Here is a 27,492-nt window from a genome sequence, read left to right as displayed (position 1 = left end):
AGCAGTGCAAAGTCAAAAATAATGTCCCCCAGTCTATATAGTTCGGAGATAGACTCAAAAAACTGGAGTAACTCAGAGGGTCAGATAGCATCTCTGGAGAAATGGTAACATTTCGGGTCGAGACCCTTCTTCAGGCTGAGAATCGGGTGAAAGGGAAACGAGAGATATAGACCATGATATATAGATATAGAGTCCTTCCTACACTATATAGTTTGGAGCTTATTTGGTGATTGTAGTCTTTAATAGCCTGATGGGAAGGAGCTGAAACTGGATATTACAATTTTCAGGCTCCTATACCTTTTTAGTGATGGCAGGAGTGAAATGAGAGCATGACCAAGGTGATGTGGGTGTCTGATGATGACATTGTTGCATAGGTTAATCTTGGATTTCTGCAAAATCAATGTGTCCAAGATTTAGAATGAGACATGCTTTCAATACACCTTTGCTGGATTCACATGTGGTCCACTGCTAGATCTGGTTCTTGTTGCATTCTTCAGAATTATCAGAAATTATCACAAGCAAAATTGGCGTAGAATATTTTAGAAACGATATATTTCCCCAGTTTTTGTATTCTGTTAGGCGTTCTATAGGTGGGACGCCTGGTCTATATAGGTCTATATAGGTGTATTTTGCTGGATCTCCTCATGAAACTGTCCTGTTATAGATACATGGAAAATAGCAGGCCAGTCTTTCGTGCCTGCTTCATCGTTCAATGTGACCATAACTGATCATCTACTTCGGTAACCAGTTCCCATTTTCTCCCCATATCGCTTTAAGCATTCAGCATTAAGAGATATATTTAATAATACTGATTTTTTTCCCCAACTTTTCTCACTCACTTGACCCGTACTATACTAACATATCTTGGAGATATTTGTGCCAACCTTTGAAGACAGACCCAAAGTATCTTTTTAATTGTTCTGTCATTTCTATCCTCCTGATTATAATTTCCCATATTTTTGATGGTCGGAAACTAAATTTGTCTTCATTAACCTTTTTGCCCCTTTACATAATTACTGAAGCTTTCATAATCCATTCATGTCATCCCAGAAATCAATTTATATAGAGTCAATAATAGGTTCAGAAACAACTTCCAGAAGATTGCTTGACACAATTGTTTACTAGGATGGTAACTCGTGAATTCTCTTTGATAATCTGTTCTATCGAATCATATTTCTATCTGGTGAATCATGAAACATATTTGACATTCAAAAGTTTAATGAAGATGTGCAAAGCAAGTTTTTTACACAGAGGGTGTTGGGGGCCTGGAATACATTGCCAGGGGTGATGGTGGGGCCACATAGGTTACTGGCAAGAAACCTTTAGACGGGCACATGGATACGCTGGGAAGGGAGCGATATGGATCACTGGCAGGCAGATGAGATCATGTTTGGTAACTGATTTGTGGGCGGAAGGGCCCATTCCTGTGCTATACTCTTCCATGTTCTATATCACATGAACCTTCAGGAGACCATGCCAACTACCCAATGAAAAATATTACTGCAGGGAGGATGAGTGTTAGAATATATAAACTTTAAGTCAGAATATATAATGGATATGTATATGTATGATGTTATGCATGAAAATTGAATTAATATATCTAACGTTTCACATTGTTGATTGACTTAAAATAAAAGTGCATCAAATAACCTGGAAAGCGGAAAATATATACACATAAAGTGAACAAATAAGTTAGAAAATTAACAATCAAGTGAAGATTTATGGAACTAACAAAACAATTATGAGTACAAGACTGAATTGATGAATAAAGGTAGGCATACCGATGATCAACCATTTCAAAGTAAGAATTGAAAATAATTTTGTTTGACAATTTCTTCCAGGCCTACAAATAGGCCTGTAATTAAATTTCTAGCATAATAAGTAACACAAAACATTACAAATATCAGATTTTTTTTTAGTCTTGAGTACATTCAAATTCCTTGTGAATTAAATGCCTCCACCATTCTCAGAAGCCTGCCATGAGGTGAAATGCTTTCTTCTATTGGTTTTGGGTGCAAAAATGTCTTCAGCACAGTGATTGCAAATTAACTAAGGGGACCTCATCCTGCAGGAAACAATCAATTTTATCATACACTAGACTGAGGTGGACCCGTTGGGTCCAAATCTCTCCTGCGGGCCCCTCCTGGGGCTACCCTCCCCAAACTGATGATCCTCTCCAACTGACAAAGCTCATTGCCGGGCGGGAAGTGTCTCCCAGGGCCGTGGGCGGGTGAGGGGGGACAGGGAAGGGGAGAGGGTGCCACTCACCTCGGCCCCGTGCTGCCGCGCTGCAGCCAGAGCGAACCGTGGACTCAAAGCCTCTCCTGCATTGGTCTAGCACCCCCAGTACCCCCCCCCCCACTCATCCACTCAATCCCCCCCTTCGCTCCCCTCCTCACCCACTCCATCCCCCCCACCCACTCACCACTCCATCCTCCCCTCAACCCCCCCTTATAACTCCCCAAAACCTCTCCTGCATTGGTTCAGCACTCCCCACTCCCCCCTCCCCTCCACCCATTTCCCCCCCTCCCCCCACCCCTACTCCCCCGCCTACACCCCACCCGCTCCCCCCACCCCCACACTCACTCTCCCCCTCCCCCACTCTCCTCTCCTCCCCCCATTTCCCCCCACCCCCACTTCCCTTCCCCTCCCTCCTCCCCCATTGGCGGGTGGGGAGCGTCTCCCGGGGCCGTGGGCAGAAGCCGGTGGCGGGCGGGGGTGTCCCCCGGGGCCGCTACCCTACCGATCCGAGGACCTGTTGGCGACGAAAGCCACTTTAAGCCAAATATCGATACTTGGGTGCGAATGTAATAACAGAACATCTGAACTCTAATAATTGGACTGAACAGAGTCTGTGGATTTATGCAAAAATACCATGAATGATTACTGGAAGTGTTTGTCCATGTGCTAGTTGAAAAGTTACGTGGACTTGATGTACTTGTATTTTCAGAAGGCTTACAAGAAGGTCCAAAATAGGAGGCTGGTCAACAAACTTATAGTGCAGAATTGGGTGCAATATATTAATATGGATGGAGAAATGGGTATCAGACAGAAGGCAAAGAATGGGAATAAATTAAAGCCTCTTAATGCTTTGATTAGTGGGGTACTACTGGAATCATTGCTGGGCCCTGGCTGTTCATGATGAAGAGCGGCGAATTGAAAGAGGGACCAAATGTCATGTTTCCAAATTTGCTGAAACTAGACGGGATTAGGGAAGAGGATGTAAAAGGCTTCAGGTGCAAGTAGACAAAATGATGGCGGATTGAATATAATGTAGAAATAGTACGCACTTGGTAAGGAAAACAAATAAAAAATTATTTTTTAAACAGTGAGTGAAGCTGAGTAATGATATTCAAAGGGACCTTGTTGACAAGTATCGTGTTCGGTTTTGATCACCCTACTATAGGGAAGTTGTTGTTAAGCTGGGAAGTTCCAACCATCAAGCATTCATTCACATTAATTCAATTTTTCCCCCTCGCCTTGCCTTTTCCCATTTGATTACTGGGTCAAAATCAAATGAAACCTTTGTGTATTGATTAATTGAGTAATTGAACCTTTTCCATGACATTGCTGCTGTGAGTACATTACTTCACAAAAATTAGGCTATACTTATTGTGCTTTTGTTTTGTTAGTTCTTGAAGGCAGTAATGGAACGAGACTACAAGTTGTCAAGTAAGCTTTGCCAAATGAGTAAGTACAAAAATCACTTCTGGATTTAGTAATGGCATAAGGTTTTTGATTATTTTCTTGGAAAGAATTGTGAGCTCAACTAATCTTTTAAGTATTTTAAATAAATTAAATAAGTTTATGTAAATATAGAAATACTTGATGATGTATAAATAGAAATTGTGTATCAAAGCCAAATTTTTGCAGAATTCATGGTGGTAGTCAATTATCTCTTCTCGGGGCAGTTAGTCAGTCGGGCCTGATAATAACAGTGTTCTCTTTAAATGTCTAATCCAAATGAGGACTATAGGTGATTGACAGCTAGGCATTTTAGCGTAGGAAGCCTGCTTTGACCAAGGGAATTTGCTAATCTGAGTCCCAGAGGTGTTCAGAATCGTATTACATTCTCAGGTCCCGTTGAGAACATGGAGCTCTATGTAAAATGCATGAGCAAGCTCTCTTGAGAATGTAGCTGATGTGGAACATGGGGTAACATACACCGATCAGCCAAAACATTATGAACTGATGAGCCAAAACATTATGACCACCTGCCTAATATGCTGTTGGTCCTCCGTGTGCAGCCCCATACGCAGCAGGGTGCGATGCACTGTATATTGTGACACATTCCTCCCGTGACCACCATTAAAATTTTCTGTGACTTGTGCCACAGTAGACCTTCTGTCGGTTTGGACCAGACGGGATAGCCTTCATGGCCCTCGTGCATCGATGAGCCTTGGGCGCCCAACACCCTGTCGCCTGTTTGTGGTTTGTCCCTCCTCGGACCACTGTCGGTAGGTACTCACCACTGCTGACCGGGAGCACCTCACAAGCCTTGCCGTTTCAGAGATGCTCTGACCCAGTCGTCTGGCCATAACAATTTGACCCTTGTAGCTCAGGTCTTTACTCCTGCCCATTTCTCCTGCATCCAACACATCAACTTCAAGAACTGATTGTTCACATTATATCCCACCCCTTGACAGATGCCATTGTAACAAGATAATCAATGTTATTCACTTCACCTGTCAGTGGTCATAATGTTTTGGCTGATCGGTATATCTTATGGTCTATGTTGTATATTCAGGGAGCTCATGTGAACTTTAAGCAGTTGATTTATTTGCCAGATTTAATCTGATTATTTGCATGTCAGGTTGTATCTTGAAAAGTAAAGACTATCCCCTTTTTCCTCATCTTGTCATTCCTGTCTGTGCTCTAGCGAGTGTAGCAGAGCACATTTTAAACCATTCCCTTAATGGGTGCCTGATGTAGAATGCTGTCAGAGCCCCCCGGGTATAAATCCAATGTCTGCACCACTCCACGGGCAAACTGCAGTTTTCTGCAGAACAGGTTGCGTGTTTTATCATTTACTGTTGATCATAACATGATCATCAGTAGGGTTCAGCTGTTACTTCAAACCCTCCAGCAACAGTCATGGGAAGAGCAGGAACGGACAGAGCAGATAGCAGAAGGAAAGAAGGATCCATGGCAAGTAGGCATATTGGATCCAAAATTAGCTTAGTAATAGAAAGCAGCGAAGGTGATGGTAAAGGGTCACTTTTGTGATTAGATATCTGTGGTGCAGCACAGCAATTGTGCTGAAACCCTTAATGTTTGTTATAGACACTATTTAAATATGAATAAACTAAAATAAACTAATCAATGTAGATGATGGGATTAGTAAATTCACAGATGACCTGAAGGTTGGTGGTGTTACTGAATTCTGAAGAGAAAAGACCGAACAGTAGGTTAAATAGAGCTATGGCAGATGGTATTTGTAGGGCAATGTAGGGCAATGCATTTTGTGAGGATTTGATTGATGAGCAGAAGTGGAGAAGTCCAAGATTTTTTGAACATGGCAACACGGGCCTGCTACCTGCATTAGTCAAGATATAGTCAAGAGTCAATAGTATTTAATTGTCATATCACACTCATCAGAACCGAAAATGTACTTGCTGTAGCTTTGCAGACATGTTAAATGCAACAACACAACAAATACAATAAATTATAAGATATACTTAGTAAACCAGACCATAATAGTGAAACCTTGTAGAAAGTCTTTAGTAGTTCAGTGCTGCTGTAAGGTTGTGCAGGATGGTTTCTAGAGTATGATAGTTGATGGGAAGAAGCTGTTCTTGAACCTGGAGGTAATGGTTCACAGGCTCTTGTACCTGATGGTAGCAGTGAAATGAGAATGTGGCCAGGTCTTTGATGACAGTCGTGAGGCAACGCTCCCTGTAGATCCCTTCGACGGTGGGGAGGTCAATGCCCGTTGAGCAGTGACAAAGCAATGTAGAAGAAAAAGATTAACAAGAAAATGACTTTCTGCCTTCAGCTATCAATCAACGTTGATGATTAATGGAAGACTCCGTAGAGATAGTCTCACCCATAATCAAGATGGTTTCTCAGTACCTCCAAAAGGATCTTTCAGTCCAATCAAAAAAAAGTGTTGCAGGAACTCAGTGGGTCAGGCAGCATCTGTGGAGAGAAGTGGACAGACGATATTTTGGGTTGGGACCGTTCTTCCATGAGAAGCAATTCTAAGTAAAAGAGAAATAAGCTTGGAAAATCCTTGACTTCTCTCTACTTAGTCCACACTTTTTCAGTACTTTTCTGGGACCTGCTACTCAGATTCATCCACAAGTATATGAAAGTGTGTGTCTGCAAAGCAATGATCCTGGGTGCACACCTTCCCTTTAAGTTAAAGAGCCCCCAATCTCAAGTAGCACAGAAACAGATTAGCAGTGCAAAGCATTGGCCACAAATTTGGAATTGCGTGCTAACAAAATGAAGGAAGCATTGTGTACTGAAATCGTGCATAAATATTTTTGAAGGGGTTTGCGACTGAGCATCATATGCAACTGGACCAACATAATTAGACGCGGATGCAACGGCATATCTTGAGCTCCCAATTGCAAGCCTGTTTAACTCCCCTTCCCGTTTCCACACTGACCTGTCTGTCCTCGACTTCCTCCATTGAGGGTGAGGCCAGATTCAAACTAGATGAAGAGCACCTCATATTCTGCCTGGGTAGTCTAAAACCCAACAACATAAACACTGATTTTGTCAATAATCTTCACCCTCTCTGCACCTTTCTCACTTCGAATCTACCCAGATCATCTGATGTGCACATTTTTTCTAAACCTGACACCCCCCCCTCCCCCCCCAATTCCTTGTTACCCAGTTTCTTTCCGCTCCCACACCTGATTCCACCTGTCTATCACCCCCACTCTCAAACCACTGGATCCCCTGTCCGCCCTCTATCCCTCCTTTATCTGGTTCCACTCGTTACATTTGTTTCTTATCAGATTCCATAATCTGCAGCCCCTTGTGGTCTCCACATCACCTCTCAGACTCTGTTGCTGTTTAAAACCTTGTCTCCCTCGCCTAGCTCCATGTGTCCATCTACCCCTCCTCACCTGGATCCACCTGTCACTTGCCAGATGCTGCCACACTCCACCCCCTCACCATTTTTATACTAGCTGCCTCCCCTTTTCACTTTCGGTCCTGATACGGAGTCTCAACTCAAAACGGCAACCATCCCTCTGCTTCCACAGATGATGCCTGCCTGACATGTTAGTTCATCCAGCAACTTTACTTTTTGCTCCTAAATTTGTTTTGGTCACTTACAGCAAATGAAAACTGACCCTCAACCAGTGCCCGCTTAATAAAAACAGGAATTGCTGGAAAGACTCAGCAGTTCGGGTAACATCTGCAGAAAGAGAAACAGAATTAAAGTTTCAGGTTGGACAACCTTTGCCAGAAATGGGAAAGGGAAAGAAAAGTATGTTTCAAGTTGCAGAGAAGGTGGCGTATGGGATAGATAGGACAAAGGGAATATCTGCAATTGGATGAGGCTGGTATTGCTGTGGGATAAATTGCAGAGGCCATTTGATCACTGGGGTAATGGGGCAGGTAGAGAATGAGTATAGAAACAACGGAACGTAACAAAGACCTTTGTCTAATATGACCAAGAAACATTTTGCTAACAAAAGTTGTCCCAATGGTGCATTGACATTTCAAGCAGAAATTCCACTGCCTAGTTCATAAATATCTTAATTGTTGAGAATATTCATTTAATTTATTTCTTTGTTCTATTTGCAGTTCTCCTTTATGAGCCTGAAAACCCAGAGGCCAAACAATTCAAGGAACTTTTGCAAGTAAAAATAAAGTTAGGTAAGCTAAATAAAAACTGTTTGAAATTGATTTGATTTGAATTTTCAATAAACGTAAGGCATGATATAAAAATCATCCTTTAAAAAAACATTTTCTTTTGATTACATGCGACCCGGTGTGCATGTTTGGACAAATGTTGCATGAAATCTTGAAGAACAGAATTAAATCCTTGCTGTTTAAAGTAATAGATGAAGATTATACTTAAACAAAAAATACTTTTGAATGTTTTTGAAGGTATTCTGGTATTAATAGTGCAAAGGATCACATTTGTGATCATAATGAGAGATTCTATGGCCGTGATGACATGGTACATAGCTTTCTAATATGACTTTAATTCTGTATTAATTATAGTTGGTTCTAACTATGTTATAAATCTGAAACCGAAAGCTTACTTAATTCCAATTTAGTTGAGCTGCATACATTCCAATTTCAAAATATTGCCTGACATCACCAATAAAAAGATTCTTCATAGGAACACAAGTTAGACCCAGTGATCTTGCAGCAGCATACAATAAAAATTGGCTCATTCCCTACCTTGATTCATCTTTCCTATCCTGTCTCCATATCTCTTGATAGCTTTGATCATTACATACGTGTTGCATATTTCTGTATATCAAATGTTCAGTCCACTTCCCTGCAATATCTTACATCAATTTAAAAACACGTGATGACAAATGATTACGAAAGCAGTTGAGGTTTAGCAGGCTTTTTTGCATCTTTAATTCAACTCATATTATATATGGCTGCCCAACTATAGATTATCCAAAACCACAAAAATGGTTCATGATAGTACATTAAATTGAGAGAGATGAGCAGAGTGCCTTTCTTCATTTCATTTGGACTTCTAAAAAGTAAATGTGATTTATTATGAAACCAAAGTTTTCAACTAAAATTAATTACCATTTGTGCATTGCTGATTGTTAGCAAAAGTAAACAGCGAGAAAATAGGTAAGATCACTTACTTTACAATTGACAAAGCACCATTTGGGGAAGAGAGTTCCACCTATCTGTGGAAGTGTTTTCTTAACTTCATTCCTAAAAGGTCTGGATTTATTTTTCAAGATAAACTGCTGGTTCTGAGTGCACCAACCAATGAAGAAATAATTTATCTGCATGTACCCTTTGATTCCTTTTTTCATTTGTTGGAAATGTCGATGAAATCACCCATAGCCTTAATTTAGAGGAAATACAACCTTAATGTGTGTAATTTATATTGATAATTTAATCTGTGGAGTTCAGGTAGTTTTTCCCTTACATTATCTAGAATTACTTGCGATACTGTAGGTATGGTTTAGCCTGAACTTTATGCAGCTGTTATATCACTACTACCTCCTTGTACTCTAGCCTTCTCGAAATAAAAGCAAGCATTCTACGAGATTATTCTTATTTGATTATTTTTATGCACCCATCCATAATTTAGTGATCTTTACAACTGAAGCCCAAAATATTGTTTGTCCTGCATTACTACAACCTATTTATCATTAGAAACTACTTGGTTTAACTGACTGGGTCAAGAGGGGATGAAATTATGTTTGCCTGTAATGTTTTAAACTTCGCCTCAGTTTTATCCATTTAATTCATCTATTAGACAATAGACAATAGACAATAGGTGCAGGAGTAGGCCATTCAGCCCTTCGAGCCAGCACCGCCATTCAATGCGATCATGGCTGATCACTATCAATCAGTACCCCGTTCCTGCCTTCTCCCCATACCCCCTCACTCCGCTATCCTTAAGAGCTCTATCCAGCTCTCTCTTGAAAGCATCCAACGAACTGGCCTCCACTGCCTTCTGAGGCAGAGAATTCCACACCTTCACCACCCTCTGACTGAAAAAGTTCTTCCTCATCTCCGTTCTAAATGGCCTACCCCTTATTCTCAAACTGTGGCCCCTTGTTCTGGACTCCCCCAACATTGGGAACATGTTATCTGCCTCTAATGTGTCCAATCCCCTAATTATCTTATATGTTTCAATAAGATCCCCCCTCATCCTTCTAAATTCCAGTGTATACAAGCCCAATCGCTCCAGCCTTTCAACATACGACAGTCCCGCCATTCCGGGAATTAATCTAGTGAACCTACGCTGCACGCCCTCCATAGCAAGAATATCCTTCCTCAAATTTGGAGACCAAAACTGCACACAGTACTCCAGGTGCGGTCTCACCAGGGCCCGGTACAACTGTAGAAGGACCTCTTTGCTCCTATACTCAACTCCTCTTGTTACGAAGGCCAACATTCCATTGGCTTTCTTCACTGCCTGCTGAACCTGCATGCTTCCTTTCATTGACTGATGCACTAGGACACCCAGATCTCGTTGAACTCCCCCTCCTCCTAACTTGACACCATTCAGATAATAATCTGCCTTTCTATTCTTACTTCCAAAGTGAATAACCTCACACTTATCTACATTAAACTGCATCTGCCATGTATCCGCCCACTCACACAACCTGTCCAGGTCACCCTGCAGCCTTATTGCATCTTCCTCACAATTCACACTACCCCCCAACTTAGTATCATCTGCAAATTTGCTAATGGTACTTTTAATCCCTCCGTCTAAGTCATTAATGTATATCGTAAATAGCTGGGGTCCCAGCACCGAACCTTGCGGTACCCCACTGGTCACTACCTGCCATTCCGAAAGGGACCCATTTATCCCCACTCTTTGCTTTCTGTCTGTTAACCAATTTTCTATCCATGTCAGTACCCTACCCCCAATACCATGTGCCCTAATTTTGCCCACTAATCTCCTATGTGGGACCTTGTCGAAGGCTTTCTGAAAGTCGAGGTACACCACATCCACTGACTATTAGGATCTCATTAGTATTTAATGCTAACATCTATGCTCTTACGGCGCCCTGTATCCTAGTGTCATTGGCAACTCAGTTATACACCATTCTATCTCATCAGCTAAGTTGTTTATAAACATTATGAGTTAATTGTGGCCCCCTGTGTGATCATGCTCGTCTCATTTTGCCAATTTGGACATGTTCATTATCCCTGCTCCCTTTCAGCCAATTTGCTTGCTAATTCGAGCAATTACGATCAGGGGAGTTCCTTAGGAAAACACTTTTGACTATTCAACCAAGGTATTGCCCATTTTCCTAAATTAAATACGGGCTAAAGTGAAGATGACTATCTCTAACTTACTAGATGATTGTGGGTTAGCCATAGTGCTTAGCAAACTAGTGTGGGAGTTCCACAGCAGTGAAGAGAAAAAAAATAATTACCAAGGTACAGGATTTAGATGGTGGGTGTAGGCTAGGGATGAGTAACTGTAAGCTGAAGCACACTGATGCACTTGACCACAACTAAAGCTTTTAGTCAGACCTACATAGCAAAGGAGAGCATTGCTGCAACGTGATATGTGATTTGGGAGACTGGTAAATAATTGTCCTTTGCCTTGATTTTCCCAGGGAACGCTCTTTCAAATCAAGCAATTGGCAAAGTAAAGAACACAGGGGCAGGGAGGTAACAGCCATGCCCCATCTGTAAGAATTTGTAATGATGACGAGTCATTTAACTTTGTACTCGTTGCAATGACAATAAATGAATATTATTATTATTATTATTATTATTAAGCACTGGAGACTGCAGAGAAAGAGTTCCACGCTCTCAACCATCTCGATTGTTCTAATATCTTATCAATAAAGTTACGACCATGCATGTGCACGACGTATTCCATAGGATGTCACTCTGAAGACCCGGTCCGGATCAGGAATATAGTGACTGATCTCCACCCTCCTTCTTTTGCACATGCCTCATAAAATAAAGCAAACGCAAGCAATATAGCGAAGCTTATAAAAAACTGAATATACTGCTCAACAATCTAACAACAATGGCAAAGCAAAGCAACGCAAACCAACGCAATATCCGCACCAATGGTCATGTATAAAAACATTAAACCATTAGTCTTTGTATCTGTGATTCGGCCTGCAGACCCATCCTGCACGAGTATTGTAGGGCCCTTCAGTGGTACTTCTCACCGGTGATGCCACCACCGGCACGAGCTTCACATGCGATTTCTTCACGGGCGATTTGTCTACCAGTACAGGTTTAACAGGTAACTTTTCCATGGGTGGTTCCTCCACTGGCAGCAACGTCGTCGGTGGTTCTTCCGCAGGTGCAGACGCGGGCACCTGATTCCAAAACTGCGCACGGTCCACTCATGTGTTTGTCATTTAGAAGGGCCTGTCCATCTTCTGTCCACATCATTTCATCTGGATATTCCGAGGGATCGTACGGGATTCGCTGTGATGGTACCGGCTCCTCTACCGGTAAGAGGTGTCTATGATTTCTTCTGTAGAGGCTACCTTCTGACTGAACAAGATAGGATCTGGGTTCCTGGCATTTCTCTTTAACCACGCACATACGATCATAGCCTTTCTGGGTTTGTAGCCTGACAGTCTGCCATTCCTGCACAGGTTGGAGGGGACGACTTGAACGATCATAGCACGCCTTCTGTGACAGCCTTTTGTGGAGTAGCTGAGCCTGGACCACCTGTGGCTCAAGCACGTGTGGCCCTAACAGTTGCTTCAAGATGGGAAGACCAGCGCGTGCCTGTCTGGAGATTAGTCTTTGAGCAGGAGAGCCAAGAGTCGCGTCACGTGGTATGTTTCGGAGATTGAGGAGATCTAGGAACGTGTCCGACCGGGCTCGGTGGGACTTTTCCATTACTTATTTGGCACTACGGACTGCCTGTTCTGCCAGCCCATTCGATTGGGGATACTCCAGACTGCTGGTGACATGATTGAAGTCCCATTGGGCAGCAAAATCTTTGAAGAGCTGGCTCGTGAATTGCCCAGCATTGTCAGACATGAGAGTATATGGTGCCCCATGGACCGAGAAATCACCGCAGCAGAAGTAGAAGTGCGAAGTAGATCGATTTCAAACCAGCCGGAGTACGAGTCCACAAGAACAAGGTACTGTTGATTGTGCCAATCAAAGATGTCGGTCGCCACCAGGGACCAAGGCAATTCGGGAGCTGGATGCAGCAGAAGTGGTTCTCTCTGCTGATGCAGCTTGGCACTGTTGCACACGGGGCAAGATTGTATCCTCTGGAGAATGTTATCCGGCATCACAGGCCAGAATAAAATGGCCCTCGCTCTTTTCACTGTGGCTTCAGTCCCGGGATGGCCCCTGTGGATGGCGTTGGCGTACTCCCGTTGGAGTGAGACCGGGTTCACTGCTTTGTGACCCTTCATGACGACCCCGTCATCAATGGTTAATTCGTCTCTAATGGGAAAGAAGGGCTGAATAGAGGGCGTTAGCAGGTGCTGCTTGCTGGGCCATCCAAATTTAATGATAGAGGTGAGTGTCTGCAAGGTAGCGTCCTTAGCTGTGTGTCACCAGTTCCTCATGCGAGACGATTGGATGAGGTTGACCACCATAACGTCGAAAGTGTCCTCAGCCACAAGCTGGGCCGTGGCTTTCCTGGGAGCTCGAGACAAAGTGTCGGCCAGGTACATAAGTGTTTCGCGTTTGTAAACAAGTGTAATGTCGTTCTTCTGGCGACTTAACATCATCCTTTGTAGTCGTGCTGGAGCCGCGTGAATGGGCTTGTTTAGGATGGTTACCAGTGGCTGGTGATCCGTTTCGATGGTTACCGGCATGCTGAAGATGTAGTCATTGAACTTGGCGCACGCAAAGACCACTGCCAGCAACTCCTTTTCGATCTGTGCATATCTAGTCTCAGTGTCCGTCATTGTCCTGGAAGCGTATGCGACAGGCCTTCCTTCCTGCCGGCATGCTGCGCCAAGGCCGTGTTGACCAGCGTCACAAGTGAGCGTGACAGACTTATTTACGTCAAAATAGGACAGTGTAGGAGGACACGACATCTGTTATTTGCGTGTATCAAACGTGCGTTGCTGCTGCTTGTCCCACGTCCAGGCAGTATCTTTGCGGGTGAGCTGAGGGTGACGACAGTTCACTGAAGTGCGGAATGGATTTCCCCAGGTAATTGACCATTCCGAGAAATCTCTGCAGGGCGGGGACATCTGTTGGTGCCGTCTTCGAAGGGTCGGCTTTGAGGCCTTCGCTTGTGAAAATATGTCCCACGTAGCTCACCTGGTTCATGCGGAACTTGCACTTGAGAGGATTAAGTTTTAAGTGCACACTCCTGGCACGGTCAAGCACTTTCCTTGGGTTGGAGTCATGTTCCTTTACGTCCGTACCCGCAACGATAATGTCATCAACAATGATAGAGCAGGGATAGCCTTGGAAAATTTGTTCCATGGTGTGTTGGAACACCTCACTGGCTGAGCTGATTCTGAATGGCATCCGGAGGAATCTGTAGTGGCCAAACGGAGTGCTGAAAGTGGCAAGCATAAATGATTTGTGGTCGAGGGGAATCTGCCAGAAAGAGCACTTGGCGTCCAACACAGAAAATATTGTTGCTTTTCCCATGCGGGCAGCCACCTCCTCCACCGTGCGCATGGGGTGGTGTGGCCTTTCAGAGCAGTGTTGAGGTCCCTTGGATTGATGCATATGCGGATCTCTTGTTTGTTCTTTTTGGTAGTTACAACCATGGAGGACACCTAGTCCATTGGTTTCACGACAGGCGTGATAACGCCCAGTGTCTGCATTCTGTCCAGTTCAGCTTTGACCCGGTCCTACATAGCTATGGGGAAGCGATGTGTGGAACGAACAACGGGTCTTATGTCCGGATCCAGTGTCATTGAATATGTTACTGGTAGCTTTCCAAGCTTGTCGGTGAAGAGATCGCTATACTCCGTAAGAAATTGCTGTGACGGGTCAACTTTAATCGGGGTCAGCTGATGAACGACTTTGCTGAACAAAACCAGCCCCGTATCTTTACTTGCTTGGAGACCTAGCAGTGGTACTGCGTTATTATCGACAATGTACCATGATATCCTATATGACTGTGCCCCTAGTTGGCACTGCAGCTTTGCCTTCCAGATGGGTTTGATGTTACTGCCACCATACGCCACTAGGGTGGTACTGCATACCTTTACTTGCTTGGGTTGTTTGGCATTCCTTAGAGATCTGAATCCATTTTTAGACATAGCATTACACTTGGCACCAGTGTCTATTTTCACTTCAACTTTGACACCATTAACCAGCAGAGTAACAAAGGCTTCGCCATTCTTTACTCGTTGTGCCTCAACCGAATCCATTAGCAGTGTGACACCATCAACATTGGCCATTTCTTCGGTACTGCTATCAGATGGAACAGACTGTGACTCCGACTGTACCTGGTGAACAGGCTGTCTGTTTATCCCTCTGTTGGAAGTCTGTGGTGTGGTTTTGCAGCATCTCCTGAAATTATTAAATCTCTTACAGGCATGACAAATTTGGCCGAAAACAGGGCATTTCTACCTTTTTGCTGCATGATTTCCTCCACAGTTGGTACAGCCCACATTAAAACGCATTCCAGACTGATCTGGGTGGACTCTCACCGCTATCTCTTGCTATTGAGGGCGTGCAGCGTAGGTTCACTAGGTTAATTCCCGGAATGGCGGGACTGTCCTATGTTGAAAGGCTGGAGCAATTAGGCTTGTATACACTGGAATTTAGAAGGATGAGGGGGGATCTTATTGAAACATATAAGATAATTAGGGGATTGGACACATTAGAGGCAGGAAACATGTTCCCAATGTTGGGGGAGTCCAGAACAAGGGGCCACAGTTTAAGAATAAGGGGTAGGCCATTTAGAACGGAGATGAGGAAGAACTTTTTCAGTCAGAGAGTGGTGAAGGTGTGGAATTCTCTGCCTCAGAAGGCAGTGGAGGCCAGGTCGTTGGATGCTTTCAAGAGAGAGCTGGATAGAGCTCTTAAGGATAGCGGAGTGAGGGGGTATGGGGAGAAGGCAGGAACGGGGTACTGATTGAGAGTGATCAGCCATGATCGCATTGAATGGCGGTGCAGGCTCGAAGGGCTGAATGGCCTACTCCTGCACCTATTGTCTTTACGTTCTTTCCGGAACCCAGCCTGAATGACATCGATACTTGTGACAGATCGTTGTGCATTAGTTAGCGTTCAGGTGTTAAGAATAGTTGCCTCATGATTCTCACAGATGGAGATAGCCTTATCCAGAGTTAAGTTATTTTCTTGGTTTGTCACTAGTGAGACCACAAACTAGCCTGTCTCTGATAAGCTCATCAGAGAGCACACCAAACCTGCAGCTCCTCGCTGCCGTTTTTAAAGTGCAAATGAATGATTCAACAGTCTCACCCTCCTTTTGATTCCGGGAGTTGAACTTGAGACGTTCCATGGTAGGATTGGTCCGAGGCCTGCATAGTTGTGGACATTTTCTCTTGAGACACTCAGGATCCTCCCTCGATTCAGCAGGGGTGACGACTGCAGGGTTGACCCCCAACGACAGGTCGTATGACTGCCTCCACGTACTGGAATTGCTTAGCTCGTTCAAAAGCCTCCAGTCCTGCAAGACCGAGGAGCATATATGCTTGAGCCTGAAGCAGTTTGTCATAATGAGCGGCTGTGATAAAGGCACAGATCATTTATGCTTACCACTTTCAGCACTCCGTTTGGCCGCTACAGATTCCTCCGACCTCCCTCATGAAGAAAAGAGAGGAAAAAAACCTCACGAATTTCCAGCTGATTTTGTTCTGGAAGACCACTTCTGACACCATGTAAGAAGTTGTAATGACGACGAATCGTTTAACTTTATATAAAGACCCTGAAAACCCGGCCTGGATCAGGAATGTAGTGACACCATCCACCCTGCCCCAGCAGATAAAAGTATGTGCTTTTATTGCCCTACAGAGAACCCAACTCTGTCTCTGCCACAGATTCTGTTGAGCTGAAACGATGGTAGAATTCCTGCATAATCCCTTAAAGTGTAAAACTTATTTTTACATGGGCCAGCAGCTCGTGGTTTCAGATCCATAAACCTTTGAATGCAAGCTTGCTCTGCTTTAGACTCTGTAGCTAGATTGTTCCTAGTGTGCAGGATAGTGCTAGTATACGGGATGATCGGCACAGACTCGGTGGGCCGAAGGACCTGTTTTTGCGCTGTATCTCTAAACTAAATTAAACTAAACTCTGCAGTGATGCCTTTATTGGTAAACTCTAGAAATTCAAACTGAACCAAGTCATCCCCCAAACAAACTCATCTCCTGGACATAAGAAACAGCACCCCCTCTGCCACTGAATTCCTGACTTCCTGACCAACAGAACACATTCAGTGAGGATAGGTGACAAAACACTCTGCACAATAATTCTCAGTACCACAGCACCGCAAGGATGCGTTCCCAGCCTCTTACTAGGTTGAAGACCGATCTTTCGGCAACTGATCATTTTGCTCCCCCCCTATAATCCGAACAAAATTCCAAGAGCTCAGTTGAAATTGCCTGAGCGGCCACAGATGGCATTGTAAACTAAATGTGAATGGAATGACTTCCATCCCTGGCTCCTACTGTTTCCCCAGCTGTCCAGAGCCCCAGCTTCCGACCGTAGTCCCACAACCCCACCCCGACTCGCAAGGTGCACCAGCAAGCCCCTCTCACCTGCTGTTTCTTGCTGCCAATGATTGCTTTATTCGCTCCCCGCTCGACTACCGCCACCAGCTTCTCCCGTCGCTCTGTCCAGTTGGCCGCCTGGAGTTGCCGACATCCTCCACCCGTGGAAGCAACAGCAAGTGAGAGGGGAGGGAGCCCCACGGCAACTGTGCCTAACTTCAAAGTGAAACGACACAAACTCAGCTGAATCAGTCTGAAGGGTCCTGATGGCACCTATCCATGTTCTCCAGAGATCCTGACCTGCTGACCTCCAACCATCATCTGCAGTCATTGGTAATAATGGAATTCACTCCCTCCGCTATATTTATTATCTTCTTCTTTCGTATGTCAACTACAACAATCAAAAGTGGCAATTGGTGCTTCAGAGTACCGTAGTTGATGCTTTGCTGTAAATGTTGCCAGTTCCGTAAACTACCCAGGGGGATGACGAGGATGTAAAGCAGCTCCCACCCCATATCTATTACAACAAGTGTTTACTGTAAATGGACCATAGCGGGGGGGAGTGGTGTCCGTTATTGCCGATGACTGCAGACGATGGTTAATCGACAAAAGGACACAAAAGTGCTGGAGTAATTCAGCGGGTCCGGATCTCTGGACTCAGACTGATTCAGTCGGCTAAGTTACTCCAGCATTTTGTATCGTTTCACTGTTGGCATATGTCAGCGACTATAGGGAAGGGGAAGGGGGAGGGGGTGGCAGTGGGTGGAGGAGGAGAAGAGGAGAGAGGGGAAGAGGCCGACTGGACAGATGGATGGGAGAAGCAGGCGGTGGTGGTCAGCTCCGCCAACAGTAAGAAACAGCAGCAGGTGAGAGGGACTCACTGGTGCACTTTGCGAGTCGGGAGTTTGGTCGGACGCTGGGGCTCTAAACGGATGGGAAGACAGTGGGAGCCAGCGATGGGTCGGCAGGTCATTCCATTCACATTCAGTTTACATTTTATATTTGTTGATTTGTGTTTCTAGCACTCCACGGTGCTTTAGAGACACGGTAGGGCTGTCATTAGTGGGTCAGGGGTGTACTGTATCACATGACCTTTGTTGGCCCGGAAAAACGGATAACCCAGAAGGGCTTTGAAACCAAGGGTGCCGGAAAATCAGGTGTTTAACCTTTATTCCCTTCCCACTCACGACTGTGCGCCCATATTATACTCTAACTCCATTTACAGGTTTGCAGATTACACCACTATAGTGGGCCGGATCTTGAACAATCCCAAACCAAGTTGTGGTTCATTCCGATAGGATGTTTTCTATGGTGTATTTGTAGAAGTTGGTAAGTCATTGGAGAAATGCCAAGCTTCCTTAGTCCTCTAAGGAAATAGAAGTGGAGGCAGAGTATATGAAGGAGATAGAGACCTTAGTAACATGGTGTTAAGACAACGATCTCTCCATCAATGTCAGCAAGATGAAGGAGCTCGTTATTGACTTCACAAAATGAGGTGGTGTACATGCCCCAATCAGTGTCAATGATTCATCCAGAGTGTCGTAAATCTGTGGAATTCTCTGCCACAGAAGGCAATGGAGGTCAATTCACTGGATGTTTTCAAGAGAGAGTTAGATATAGCTCTCATATATATCTCGTAACGGAATCAAGGGATATAGGGAGAAAGCAGGAACGGGGTACTGATTTTGGATGATCAGGTATGATCATATTAAATGGTGATGCTGGCTCGAAGGGCCGAATGGCCTCGCCCACCTATTTTCTATGTTTCTAAAGGTGCCGAAGTGGAGATGGTGGAGAGCTTCAAGGTCCTCCCCGTAAATATCACTATCAGTTTGGTCCGAGACTAACTAGATTGAAGCTACAGCCAAGAAAGCATATCAACGCCTCTACTTCTTCAGAAGACGAAGGAAGTTTGGCATGTCCCCAATGACTCTTACCAACTTCTCCAGATGCACCATAGAAAAAGTACTCTCAGGATGCACCACAACTTGGTTTAGCAACAGTTCTGCTCAAGGCTGCAAGAAATTGCAGAGTTGTGGATGTAATCCAGTCCATCACACAAACCAGCCTCCACATCATTGACTCCATCTACAATTCACATTGCCTCGGGAAAGCAGCCAACATGAAAATGGACACCTCGGTCATTCCTCCTTCTTCCCTCTCCCGTCAGGCAGAAGATATGAAAACTTAAATGCACATACATCAGCTTCTTCCCTCCTGTTATCAGACTACTGAACGCTCCTCTCAGAAGCTAAGAGTGTAGATGATATCCCATCCTATCTGATTGTCGCCCATGCACTTTTTTTTATTTGGACTTCCTCGGTAGCTGGTATGCTACATTCTGCACTCTGGTATTTTTTTATCTTTGCACTTCCTGTTGCACATATGAATGTCTTGATTGTACTCATGTACACTATAATTTGACTAGATAGCCTACAAAGCAGTTTGTTATTGTATCCCAGTGCACATGACAATAATAAACCAATATCATTATTTTCTAAAATTATGTGCACCTTTTGGTACTTATCTGGAAATGCTGTTTCCCACTTGATCTCAGATGCAATGCAAACTCATGTGTAGTTAGTAGTTGGAAGGGGTCCTTCCTGAGGATTCCAGGTGCAGTAGGCTTTATTTGGAAAGTAGATATGTGGCAGCAAGTCAGTTTGACTAAGAATCACTCATAATGCAAAGTATATGCCGTACTTAAGGTGCCTAATTGGCTTTGGCGTGTGTTTTGACCTTACATAAAGCACATGTACTATATGTATATTGTAACTGTACAATTTCTATATTTCACATCAGTTTATTTTAAATCAACTTAGTCTAATTTAATTTCCTTTTTTCATAATCTTGACTCATGAAAACCAACCAGGATATTATTTCATACCATTTTGACATTATTACATCAGTAACTAAGAGGTTTGAAGTTAATGTAATGACCTATTTTTACTGTGGTATCTGGTCCTCCCGCCTTTATAAAACAGGATATTGTAATTCAGAAGTTGCAGGTAAGGACCAGCTCTGTTAGGCAGAGGAGAGTATTAGTAGATGGAAATTAGCTAGTTCTGGGGTCGAGGAGGAAACAGAGGGCTTTAAGATCCTAGTGGGGATGGAGGTGTAGAGTGGCTGGACATCCATAGTAAAGATGAGGGAGTGGGGGCCTGGAAAACGAAAGTCATTGAAGAGACGAAGAGCGTGTGAGGCCTCTTAGACATAGGTAGGGAGGGATTGGACTAGGAGGGATAGGATGGAGTCGAGGTAGGTGGAAATTAATTTGGTGGGACATGAACATGCAGAAACAATGGTTCTGCCAGGACAATTCTGTTTGTGAATTTTGGGGAGAAGATAAAATCGGGCCTTGCGGGGTTGGGAAACAATAAGGTTGGAGGCTTTAGAGGGCAGAGAACCGGAAGTAATGAAACTGCAAATGATGGTTTACAAAAAAGACACAAAGTAACTCAGCGAGTCAGGCAGCATCTCTGGAGAAGATGGATAGGTGACATTTTGGGTTGGGACCTTTTTTCAGATAATTTGTGAACTCCACCTTAAAATTTGTTTGTGGATCTACATTCTACTCTCTCCTGCGATTTATAATGTCACCATTAATATTTATGATATTGACGTATGTTCCCATTGTTGAAAAATAGAAAGAATACTATTTACTATTACTATTTACTTTGATTTTTTTCATGATTTTGAAGAAGTTGATTGGGTAGTGATTTGTAACCACTTTTCCAGTGGGAAAAGGAACTTCATCCCTCACAATATTGTAGTGAATCTGCTTTTTCATTTTATAGATTGGAGTATGGGCTCCATGCAAATAAAACTCAATTTGCCCTGTTCCTTAATCTTCTGTTCCAATTATTCATTTACTTTGTTATTGTTTCCAAATTTGTTCTACATGATTAATTATAAATTAATTTCTCAATCATCTCTATTATCTCTTCTTTCTATCCATGCTTATGGATGAGTTGCAATGCCTCCTATTCTTTTTATTTTCTATTACCAATAAATTTGTCTTTAACTATGCCTGAATTAACAACTTTCATTTAGATGAAGCTGCATCAACTCATCAAGATGATGGGGAAGAGAGTAATGAAAATGACAGCAGTAATGAAGATGACAGTGAAGATAGCAATGATGAAGACAGCAATGAAAGTGAAAGATCAGATGAAGAGTCTATTGCTTCAACTGAAAGTGAAAATACATAGAGACCAACAATTTCTATAGAAAGTATGTTCACAACACTACTATTTCTTAAAACAGCAAGCTTCATCGTCAATTTTTTATTATACTAAGTATCACTTGCAAAGAGTAATGTTAAATTCACATGTTTAAAGGAAGTATCCCTAGATTATTAGAGAAAAGTAAAACAACTTTGATCATCAAACAACTATTTGTAATGTTTAAACTTTCTTGCACATTTAAGTGTCAAGATCTTGCATTTTAGTAGATATGGCTGTAACTATCAATCATCATGATTAAGATTCTTTTATAATGGATTACAAATCAGGTCTTGCTTCCATCCAAGACATTTGTCCAGCAACTACTTGCATTAATTGAACAAGAATCAAAATGAATCAAAATTAATATCACTTCTTGTCAGAGTTTGGCTAATGGCTTAAGCTTCTTCCATTTCTCATGCACTTGTGTTATGTGATTAAACAGATTTCTGCAATTAATGCACGTGGGTCTTATATTTGAGGACAGTGATAACATGTAATTCTACTTCCCATCTTCCTTTCTCCACAACTAAAGTATCTGGAAAGTCCAGTAAAGTCTCAGCAACCATTTATATGAGCAGTTGGAAATTTTGGGTTGTCTTCATTTTCAAGTTTGGTCATATATGGACGTTTTAGATCAATGTTGGATCACTTAAGGAATACTGCGATTTCCTTTAAATATGTTGGTCAAACCTCTCAACAACATGATGCCACACACTTGTTTCTTAACTCTGTTTCCTGAGTACAGAATAATTTAACAGGATAAATAATGGAAAGGAATAATGCATTGTTTAGCAATTAGTGAATGTGCAAATGGCTGAGTTGTTAAATAAGTTAAAATTTCCCGATTTGTCATTTCCCCTAGATACCACACACACATATTTCCAAAAACTTTCACCTTCTCAAACTTGTGCAAGTATATAATCTCCTCACATACAGCCACTTTTCTGCCCAGGCATCCATTCTCTTTTATGCTTAGGGTATGATCTAAGTAATATGCAAGATTCAAAAAAATATGGTTTTTAAACGTGCAAAACAAGCAACAAGTAAATACATAAAAAGATATTGGATCAGATTAAACACAAGTGCCATGATCATTTTCAATTTAGAGCAATGATTTTGACAAAAATAATCTGGTTCTGTTTTGTTTTGACTATTTTCATTTTAACACAAAAAAAAATAATATGTCAGAGAACCTAGTTTTGACAAATTATCCAGACAGTGTGAATGAAATTAAAATCAGCAAAGATGTAATTAACCTGATGAGTTTTTGCAATTAGTGCCTCTTCAATTAATTGTATACTAATTTATCTCCCTTGCAGAATCTGCCTAAGTAAATCTTTCAAGCAGTTTTCCCAATATGAGGCTTGTTACAAGAACAAAATTCTCATAGAAGAAATGTACATAATATGTTTGTATGTAATATTTTATAATTAGGTTATATGTATATATAACATAGAAATGTACAAAGAAACTGAAACAAAGGTGTACTTCACATGTTCTACTGGACAGTTTGCAATGATACAATTTAAAAGTTTCAACATTCATTCACTTTGATTATTAATACTCGAGAAAGCAGATGAATCATCCTTAATGACTATGTTTGAAAGTTGTAACTTAGAAGTGTTGAAATTGTTTTTGAGTACAGAAGAAAAAGTTAAAGAATTATTTGTGGATCAACCAAATGAATATATATTTAAAGGAAACCATGCAAATAACTTGCATTACTCTTGTTACCAATAATCTGGAATGACAGTAGGATACTAGAATCTTTAGTCATTGTACAATAAACACAGACTCTATTTGTCATACTAACTTTGCATTTATGATGTATCATGTTGCTATCACCTAATTTTTCTCATTCAACCAAAAAATTGAAGAGCTAATATTTTAACAAGAATAAATGTTTCTTTCCCCAACAGGAGGCAAGATGTATCTCTGTCTTGTGCAGTGTAAATAAATTTATCCCATTACAAATGAATGCTACAAAATTGTTTTGTGGCGTACTTTTGATGCCTGCACAAGGCAGGTGGTTTGCTTCCACATTTTGAAATGAATGTTAACCATTTCTATTCAAGAAACATAAGGTTAGTGACTAGCTATTGGAGCAAAATGTTGCACTGACAAAAAGAGAGTTTTGTAATATTTTCTTGATATCAATTTGTGCATTGAAGAATTAAGATTTATGAGAAGGATGTGAAAAGTTGCTTTTAGGATTTCATGAACTAGTTCACAATAGTTCTATACACCAACAATTACAAGTATCTTGCCACCTAAAAATGTTTTGTATTCTTTCTTTGGAAGTGAATAACCTTACCTTTAACCCATGCTACATTCAATCTGCCATCTTCTTGCCCAATTGTTTAACCCCGTCTATCTATTTCATTTTGAGAACTACTGGCATCCTCCTCACACATCGGATTTAGTTTAGAAATAATATACTTTCTCTTTTTATCTAAATCATTTATGTAAATAAATGTGGACACCCAGGATTCAGTGGCACCTAGAATCATTGAGCTATTCAAAGTATTTGTCATAAATAAAAATGGAAACAAGCTCTTTGACCCAACTCATCCATGCCTACCAGGGTGCATAATTGATCTAGACTCGATTGCCTGGCTTTGTCAATATCCTGCACACCTTACTCTTGTAGTAATAATTACTTTTAATTCCTCACTTTTTTTCTATTATTTCTTTCGGTCTACCCCAACCATATCTTTATTCCTCAATATAATTTCTCCTTTTTCCCTAAGAGACCAATATTTATTTTTCTCTAAATACTTTATCATAAACATTAAAGACATCTATCCACTCATCACAACTGTAGTGGAACCCCCTCCCCCCCAAAAAAAACAACTATTGCAACTTTCTTTTCTTTAATCCCATACCACAGAGACATCCCAGTGAATCAATATTGCATTTCTCCCACTGCCTTTACACATTTCTTGTAGTATCCAAAACTATACTCAGTCCTTTAAGTTAAGGTTAGAATGACATAAAACTGAGAATTCATAACAGACCTTTGAGATACAGCTTGAAAACAGGCCCTTTGGCCCACTGAGGCCATGCCGACCAACGATCACCCCCATACACTAGCACTATCCGGCACACTAGGGACAATGTACCAATTAACCTACAAACCTGTACATTTTGGAGTGGGAGGAAACCAGAGCACCCAGAAAAAGCCCACGTGGTCACAGGGAGAATGTACAGACTTCGTACAGGTGGCACCTTGTAGTCAGGATCGAACCTGGGTCTCTGATGCTGTGAGTCAGCAACTCTACCTCTGCACCACCCTGTGCAGACCTTAACATGTCCATTTTAACAAACCAATACCCATAATGTCCTTACTCTCCTATAGAACTTACAAATTTCCTGTCCTCATATTGGACATTTGAATGCAACCAAAGTTTAATCATGTAATATTTGCTGGAACTGCAAATCACACATTGCCCTGTAAATGTCCCAAATATAGCTCTCCTGCTGATGGAGGTCTGCTAACACTTTTCCAGGATGTGGCCTGCCACTGGACTCCATGTGGAATCCAACAACGGAGCAGGAGCTTGCTGATCTTCCAGCATTAATGGTGAGGAATCTGCTCTTGGCTGCTGTGTGGGGTTAGTCCTGCTGCAGGATGTTTGAGCCCATTCATTTCAATAGAGCTTGCATGTGGGTGAGGAAGAAGGGGAGGGATAAGGTACGTTTTTTAAAATATTCATGCTTGTGCTTTTACTAAATTTGTACATGCTTTTATTATTAATTTCCTTTTAAAATATTTCTGGATTTCAGTGACATTCAAAAGCATTGGAAAACTTGGCAGCTTTGAAAGCTGGGGGCGTAAGTCTCAATTGCATCATTGCAAAGTCTTTGGCATCCTGCTAGTTACAAAATAACTGGCACGATTGTTTTTTCAGATCGAATGCCGTCAGAGCTAGTGTGTGCTCAGAGTTCCAATTAATTTCATCGGTTTCTCTTAGACTGGGAATAGAGAGGAGTGTTTCTTTTTTGAAAAAAAGTTTTACTTTATTATGATTTGTTCACATGTATTTTAAGATTTTACTATTTTTATTTGTTTTAACCTGATTTTAATTAATTACATGGTATCCAAATTTATTTCCATATCGGAGATATTTATGAGGTGAGGGAGGTAACAATAAAGCTTGCTGATTTGGATGTGAGGATCGACCCCCTACTTTGCTGATGAAGTATTGTAGGGATCCAGCCTCATGGCTTGCCATGGAAACCTCATTGCTTTACTCTTAGTTGAAGAGATCAGTTATTGGCATACGGAAGGGTTGTAGTATGAAATGATGATACAGGGTCAGCATTAGTCAGCCCGTGGTGTGAGCACCTGCATTTCAGTGACAACACTCCTAAAAAGTTCCAACCTCAATCCCAGACTATTGATTTGTCATGGTGATCGCTGTTTTATGTGTGTATTTTATATATGGGCTCCTCCCAGACTGAAATTGAGGTCCTGAATTGGGAGTGTAAGAAAATAACTGCAGATGCTGGTACAAATCGAAGGTATTTATTCACAAAATGCTGGAGTAACTCAGCAGGTCAGGCAGCATCTCAGGAGAGAAGGAATGGGCGACGTTTCGGGTCGAGACCCTTCTTCAGACTCTGAAAAGACTGACCCTGGGAAAGGTGGACTGGGAGAACCTACTGTGTCGGAAGGAACTGCAGATGTTGGTTTAAATCAAAGATAGACACAAAAAGCTGTTGTAACTCAGCAGGACAGGCAGCATCTCTGGAGAGAAGGAATTGGTGGCGTTGCGGTTCGACGCAAAACCTCTCTAGAAATGCTGCCTGTCCCGCTGAGTTACTCCAGCTTTTTGTGTCTATCTTCTGGGAGAAGCTACTGGTGGGTAAATCACCTGCTATGATCTGTGGGAGGCATTTAAAAATTAGATAGAGTTCAGGGTCAAGGTGTTCCCCAACTGATGAAAGTTAAGGCCAACAAATCGAAGGAACTCTGGATTTCCAGGAGTTCCTTAGACTTTATAACTATGATTTTTTACTTTACCCATATGGACTCTCGGGTCATTTGGAGTTGGATAAAGGAAAAAGCTTCTGACAGATTCAGTAAATTGAAATTAGATGAGACCCCATGATAGCACTCACTATGTTGATAGCACTCACTATGTGAAAAAACAAAACACTGTTAGCATCTAATTTCGATTAGTGTGTGAGATTAGGTAGATCCACTTATGTCTGGACACTTATGTCTTGCTGGCGAGAAAAATAAATACCAATTCCTTTATCTTTTTCTGTCTATTTGTTGTGACGTTCAGTCAATCAAAGTGAAAGAATCCATCACAAATAGACCAGAAGGACATATTTTTCATCGGTGTTGTCTTATGATGAGACTTGCTCTTTTCCACTGAATGGGCTAATCCGGTTCTTATCAATTACAGTGCCCTCCATAATATTTGGGACAAAGACCCATCATTTATTTATTTGCCTCTGTACTGCATAATGTGAGATTTGTAATAGAAGCAAATCACGTGTTAAAGTGCACATTGTCAGGTTTTAATAAAGGCCATTTTTATACATTTTGGATTCACCATGTAGAAATTACAGTTGTGTTTATACATCGTCCCCCCATTTCAGTGCACCATAATGTTTGGGACACATGATGTCACAGGCGTTTGTAATTGCCCAGGTGTGTTTAATTGCCTCCTTAATGCAGGTATAAGAGAGCTCTCAGCCCCTAGCCTTTCCACCAGTGTTCCCATCGCGTTTGGAAACTTTTATTGCTGTTTATCAACATGAGGATCAAAGTTGTTCCAATGAAAGTTAAAGAAGTCATTATGAGACTGAGAAACAATAATAAAACTATTAGAGACATCAGCCAAACCTTAGGCTTACCAAAATCAATTGTTTGGAATATCATTAAGAAGAAAGTGAGCACTGGTGAGCTTACTAATCGCAAAGGGACTGGCAGGCCAAGGAAGACCTCCACAGTTGATGACAGAAGAATTCTCTCTATAATA

General features: G+C 42.1%; 1 protein-coding gene across 1 annotated transcript in view; it reads left to right on the top strand.

The window, feature by feature from the left end:
* erich2 (glutamate-rich 2) overlaps positions 1-23,893 on the top strand; it is a 52,918-nt gene extending 29,025 nt beyond the window's left edge. The window contains exons 4-6 of the mRNA XM_078404620.1: positions 3,633-3,690; positions 7,765-7,836; positions 21,324-23,893. Coding sequence (XP_078260746.1) covers positions 3,633-3,690; positions 7,765-7,836; positions 21,324-21,481 — 288 coding nt within the window. The 3' untranslated portion in view covers positions 21,482-23,893. The remainder of the gene's footprint in view (positions 1-3,632; positions 3,691-7,764; positions 7,837-21,323) is intronic.
* Positions 23,894-27,492: the final 3,599 nt, after the last annotated feature.

Source organism: Rhinoraja longicauda, chromosome 8 (assembly GCF_053455715.1).
Source record: "Rhinoraja longicauda isolate Sanriku21f chromosome 8, sRhiLon1.1, whole genome shotgun sequence".
Taxonomy (NCBI): domain Eukaryota; kingdom Metazoa; phylum Chordata; class Chondrichthyes; order Rajiformes; family Arhynchobatidae; genus Rhinoraja; species Rhinoraja longicauda.
Note: the sequence above shows the minus strand (reverse complement) of the source record. Positions and strands in the feature narration are given on the sequence as shown.